At 34.3% G+C, this 6,242-nt stretch overlaps 1 protein-coding gene across 1 annotated transcript in view; it reads left to right on the top strand.

Annotated features, from left to right (window-relative positions):
• Trdn (triadin) overlaps window positions 1-5,429 on the top strand; it is a 117,960-nt gene extending 112,531 nt beyond the window's left edge. The window contains exons 6-8 of the mRNA XM_026787328.1: window positions 300-365; window positions 2,941-2,997; window positions 5,165-5,429. Of these exons, the coding sequence (XP_026643129.1) occupies window positions 300-365; window positions 2,941-2,997; window positions 5,165-5,424 (383 nt within the window). The 3' untranslated portion in view covers window positions 5,425-5,429. The remainder of the gene's footprint in view (window positions 1-299; window positions 366-2,940; window positions 2,998-5,164) is intronic.
• The last annotated feature ends 813 nt before the right edge of the window (window positions 5,430-6,242 follow it).

The raw sequence follows: 6,242 nt of genomic DNA, 5'->3' as shown, positions 1-6,242 counted from the left end.
AGAGAGAGAGAGAGAGAGAGAGAGAGAGAGAGAGAGAGAGAGAGAGAGAGAGAGATCTAATTTAGAGATACTCTTTGCTGTCGGATCTACTTTTGTACTGCTTATGCTTGGATGTGCAATAAAATTATGGATCAAAGAAGCAAATCTATAATTATTTTTGAAGTTTAATCTAAGTATATAAACCTTTATGGCAGCAAAAAGGTGATTTCTACACATAATTTATAAGCTAATCTGTCATGGAATTATCTCTCAACCTATTCCACTGATTTAAATTGAAGGTATTATCTGCTTCTTTCCAGTTTCACCCAGAGAAAAGGAAAAAGGAAAAGAAAAAATGAAAGACAGAGAAAAACCTGAGAAGAAAGGTATGTAGCTGTTCTTTTTACTACCTCGACATTTAAGATTTTTCCTTTGGCATTTCTCTTACTTACGTTTAGACCTTAGAGAATATTTTTTCTTCTAATATTTTTATTACTTTATTTTCATAGACTAGAATCTAGGTGGAATTTCAAGACTAGGGGCAATAAAGTATGTTAGTCTTAGGAAATGCTTCAGCCTTTCATTGCGTAGCTGTGAGCTTGTTAGAGAATATTACTTAAGAGCATATTGGTCAGTTCTACAGGGGAAAGTTAATTCTTGTTATTTTGATTCAATTTCCTATTATATTACCATATTTGTTTGTTATTGCTTATTTATCGAGAAAGGATGGGTAAGCCAACTTTCTGTTTGAATCATGAAGGTGCCCTGTGGAAACCATCCCACACTGCTCTGAGTTCACATTTTCCATTCCATCTCACCCCATGTTCTGACACAGCCACTTGTGTGAAGTTTTGTGAAGCTCTAAGAGCTTCATTAACAATATGTACACAACATTTATATAATTAACTTTTAATGCTGTATTATAATATTGGCAGTTTATGTTATTGTTCCCCTATAAAATCTAGCATGTCTTCTATTCTGACTTTCCAAAATTCAAAAATACATCTTAGAAAATTCACCACACCTGCACATATTTTCTTCATTCTTTTTACCAAGCTTCATAGTATTTAAAAGAGACTATCTTATGTCATATAGTTTATTTTTATTTGTAGAATCAACTTTAACATAATTTTAGTAGTATAGATTTCTTCCTGTGTGACAGTTCATATTTCTTGCCCATTCATCCCCTAATGTGTGTGTGTGTTTGTGTGTGTGTGTGTGTGTGTGTGTGTGTGTGTGTGTAGATTTATTTTCCTATAGTATTTCTAATTTGGGATTTTTCATTAGGACCTTTATTTGAGATTAAGTTTGTAGTAATAGTTTCCTTAAGTATTTTTTGATGTTTCATGGGTTTACATTTTTCTTTGATCCACCCCACTCTGCATCATCACTTTCTGTGAAGGAAGATTACGGTGTGACTTTTGCTATTGTTTGACTGCTTCACATTTGCATCTGCAGTATCAGAGCCATCCAACTCTTGTGGTTAGTGAAATACTGCAGCTTAGATAGAAATATGTAGAATGGATATGATATGAACCACAGCAGAAGAGACGTGTTTCAATATTACTTATTACATAATCACACTTGAATATTAGAATTGAATAGTTACTCCTTTATTAATATTTACTTAGCAGCAATTCCCTTGAATTTTAAAGCACCTACCTTCTTTGTGTCTCAGTCCTGTTTGCTCATTTCTCATCTGCTGGTGAGATACCGAATTATGAACATAAGATTCTATATCCTGACAGAAATCAAATACTATTGTGTTTCTTATCAATTTTCAGGATTCAATAGTGCTAAATGTTTTCTTTAAATAATTAAAAAGTTGCCCTCAAATTATAAATGTAGAAAATTCACTCAAATTGAAATTTCAGAGATAAAATGCCATCTGCAAGTGTTCTTCTGTTTCCTATATGCCAGTTAAAGATGTTTATGTTTTTGGCTACATTATGTGGAAATGCTGGCATCTTCCGTGAGTGAACTGTCTATTTGAAATATAAGACTGCGCTGCACATGCTACTGGATTCTCGGGTTATCTTAACCCGCAACGCTTAGTCCTTAGGTTTTCTTAGTACATACAGAACAAAGACATGCTATATAAATTAGTATTGATGAATTACGTTACTAAATATAAAAGGGAAGATATATTTCAGGTATCATATAGGACATTATTAAAATAAAATCTTTATTATTTTAATAATCATTTTAAATTATCCTATACAGTACTGTTGATTCTCAGAGACGAATATTACTCATTAGGGATATGATTGGCCTGTGAAAATGACATTGATGTACAGCAATTGGTAAGCAGGCACTAGGGAGGCTCAGCATCTTTGCAATGTTTAAAGCAGCCCCTTTTATTGGGGAACAGCTCTTTCCCAAGTGCCAGTTTTGCTCCTGTTGAGGAACACGTTGGTTAATCAGTGTTCAGTCATGCTGATATCTCTTGTTGTTAATGCTAAAACTAATTATTTTCACTATGTGTATATTGTATTTGTTATATAATTGTTCTTTTGTGGGGGTTCTCGCCTGAAAACATTATATACTTTGAGTAGAAACCTGTAAAAGAAAGATATCAGATCTAGCTTTCAACATACTATTTGTTTGTATTGACCAGGGTCTCACTATTAGGCCTGCCTATTCTGGAACCCACAGTATAGACCAGGCTAGTCTCGAACTCATGGTGTTCTGCCCACCTTTGGCTCTTGAACACTTATTAATAGAGTTTGTCACTATAATTAGCTACTCTCTAATTCATAAAGTCAAATTTTATAATGTATTGTCTGCGACTATTACCCACTGGTTACTATATTCCTAAGATGGGTTCCTCAGTATGATAAGCCCCCAGTTATTCTATGATTTGGGTGCCTATAAACCCCTGTAGTCAGAAAAAAATTGACTTTGAAATCTATTAAAAGTATAAAGAATTTGTAATTTTCTAATGTTAATTTTCTGTTTAAGCAACCCACAAGGAGAAACTTGAGAAAAAAGAAAAAGAGAGAAAGACAATGGCAAAAGGTAACTTTTACCTTTATAACTTCATTCTTTAAGTCTTTTGACGATGAGGGTGTACAATTTGACTGAAACATGAATGTTTGTAGTCCTTTTCTAATTCATTTAAGTACAGCAATTTAAAATGGAATGTCTAAAGAATAATAAAACCGAATACACCAAAAAGATAGTCTCAAAACATGAAAGGAAAATAATATATTCTCACATGTGATTGGCAGAATTTTGGTCTCTATGATCTGTATCCCATGGTATCATTCTCATGGCACTTTTGCAGAGGTAGTCAAGTTTCATCTAAAACTAGAAAAATGACCCCATGTAACCACTTGCACACAATAAACAGCTTCAATGTATTTAAAATCAGAGAATTTTTACAGAATGCAAAGCCAGTTTTGAAGTATGGTCTTAGACTCCTTGGGTACCATGAAAATTATGGGGGATACAGGAGAACCATAAACAACAGCAGAAAGCAAACTGCATTCATGTTGAATAAGCATGGAAGCCAGTTTTTTCTATCAAAACTCCACTAAAGAGAGCAATAGATTGGTGACTTCATTTTGGGATTTTGAATCCTGTGAGGAAAACAGCAAACACAAAAAGCACTGTGATAATATGCTTCAAGTTCATCAAGTTCAAAAAAACCATTTTCTTATTTTGGAAGTTTAATTAAGCTGTATTTTTCTCTACCCTAAGTTGAGCTACCAAATGTTTTAAGTACTTAAAAATATGCATTTTAACTAATAATGCAATTGCAACTCCTCCATGTAAATGTTTTCCTTATAAGTTTAAAATGTGTTTGCTATAAATAATATACTGGATCAACCTTATTCCAGCACCATCAAGTAACTAACTAGTTATGTATAGGAAATAATGTATCTCCATCAAAAAATATTTATATTATTTAAGAATAATTGAATATACAGAAAATATTCTAAAGCCAAACTTTGTGATAATTTATTGTTCTTTTAATAAGATACAGACATATCTTTTGCACATACGATAGATAGATGTAGACAAAACATATAAATTTTACACATATATAATATCCTCACATGTGTTTTGATATTATTTAAGCTATATATGTAGGTTATATTAGGACTAGAAAATTCATACGTAATCTTTCTATGCTATGTGGGAAATATGATATTTTCTAGGGAAATAGGAGAATAAAAAGGCATAAACAGGTGACATTTGAAATAGAAATAAAAGTGAGCTTCTTTAGGATGCTGTGGAAGGTGTTGAAACTAATAACTTCTTCTGGCCTTTTCCTAGGACACGGTGTTATTTTTGTTTTTTGGGTTTTTTTTGGGGGAGGGGGCTGTTTAAACTACAGTCTATCAAGGGCAGGAATTTTCCAGACCAACCTAGTAATTCTTCCTGAAAGAACATGCACAATTCATTGTCACCCGGTGCCTCATGGAGCTAGTAACGCCTCTATGCATGGTGCCTCTATTGGACAGATATGTACATTCATGTATATTTTGCTTGCTAGTACTCTTTTCTAGGACATTTAAGGTTTCACAAACCCTTAGAAATATTGTCTGTAACTTAGGTTAGTAGGAGTGCATATCTGTTTCTCTACTGTCAGGCTTGGCAATCCCAGTTCTTAGCAATATCTACCACTCAGCTGTTCTCTAGTAGGTTTAATTATTCTAATTTTATTATTCAGTATCTTGTAAGTAATTTTTCATTTGTAGCCCTGGCATTTATCTTCTGAAAAAATTGTATTAGAATTACTTTTATGAGTAAGGATGAAGATTTTATAGTTAAGGAGCAAAGTGATCACATTCTTTTAAAAGGAAATTTTTCAGTTGGGTGCTTTAGGGTGAACATTTTTCTCACTGAAGAAGCTCAGGGCACAACCTCTGCATTTGACAAATGATTCCTTGTGGACCACTTATGCTTTTGATTACAAAACCCAACACAAACAAGCAATAACAACAGTAGTAAGAAAAATCCAAATCAGTCTTTTCAGGTGCAAATTAAGAAAGAGACTCATATTGCCGATGACTTGTATGTCTAATACAGCATATTTATTGACTTTATAGGACTCGGGTAACTGTCCACAGTATTTGCACTAAGGACACTCATTTTCCATTGATTTTCTTGCTTGTCTTTTAAAATGGTACTTGAGGAAATATCATAGTTGAAGAATAACTTTCTTAACTCTTTGCAGAGGACAAGAAAGTTAAGACTAAGGAAAAGACCGAAGAAAAGACGAAGAAGGAAGTGAAAGTTGGGAAACCAGAGAAAGGGAAGCCAGCAGCTGCCAAAGTAAAAGAAGCTCCTCCCAAATCCCCACCAAAGGACAGGGAGAGGGATGACAAAGAGACCGCAGCTGTGCCTGGGCATGAACAGAAAGGTAAACATTCCGAGGAGGCTGCAGCTGAAGGTTCTAAGAGAATCTTGGGCAAGAAGCAGATGCAGTCAAGTTAAAAGCTGAAAAAGAATAAAATTAAACCTCAGATGGGGTAAAAAGACAGAGCCAAGCAGATATGCCTGAAACGAAGCACAGCAAATTGGGTATTAACATACTAATAAATACATGAAAATGTGTTCAAATAGCTAGATGCATCTTCAAGTATTTGAAAGGGTGTTGAGTGAGCACCTGGAGTTATTTAAGTGCAAAGAGGAGAGAAGGCATATTGAGGATTTCAATCAGGAGTTGGAATAACAATTGAACAATTGTATGTGTCAGACTCTGGGGAAAGGTGGTTTTAAAAATTGACAGCCACCCTCAAGGAGTTGCTCAAGAAGTCAATGCACAAATCATACTGATGAAAAAAATGTCATGAAAACCTTATTTTTATTTTTTGGTTTTTCGAGACAGGTTTTCTCTGTGTAACAGCTCTGTCCTGGAATTCGCTCTTGTAGATTAGGCTGGCCTTGAACTCAAAGAAATCTGCTTGCCTCTTGTCCTGAGTGCTGGGATTAAAGCATGTGCCACCACTACCTGGCTGAAAACATTACTTTTTTGATATTTCTGCAATGATAGCATTCAGGATATGTGCATTAAATCAATGATCCATTTAATTGTTGCAGAAACCTATTGTAAGAAATGGAAGTGTCAGGTGCCTTTTCAATCCTCTTAGAAAATCTCTAGGAAGCTTTTCATAGGACAGGTGTGCTCGTCTTCAAGTAGGGCACATCTATTGACTTCCCAGAAACATCCCAATGAAATAGAGAAGCCATTCTTAACAGAAAGTGCAGTGTGAATATAAAATTGTTATTAAGGGCCTCTTTGTCCCACAATT

Source organism: Microtus ochrogaster, linkage group LG9 (genome assembly GCF_000317375.1).
Source record: "Microtus ochrogaster isolate Prairie Vole_2 linkage group LG9, MicOch1.0, whole genome shotgun sequence".
NCBI classification, from domain to species: Eukaryota; Metazoa; Chordata; class Mammalia; order Rodentia; family Cricetidae; genus Microtus; species Microtus ochrogaster.
Note: the sequence above shows the minus strand (reverse complement) of the source record. Positions and strands in the feature narration are given on the sequence as shown.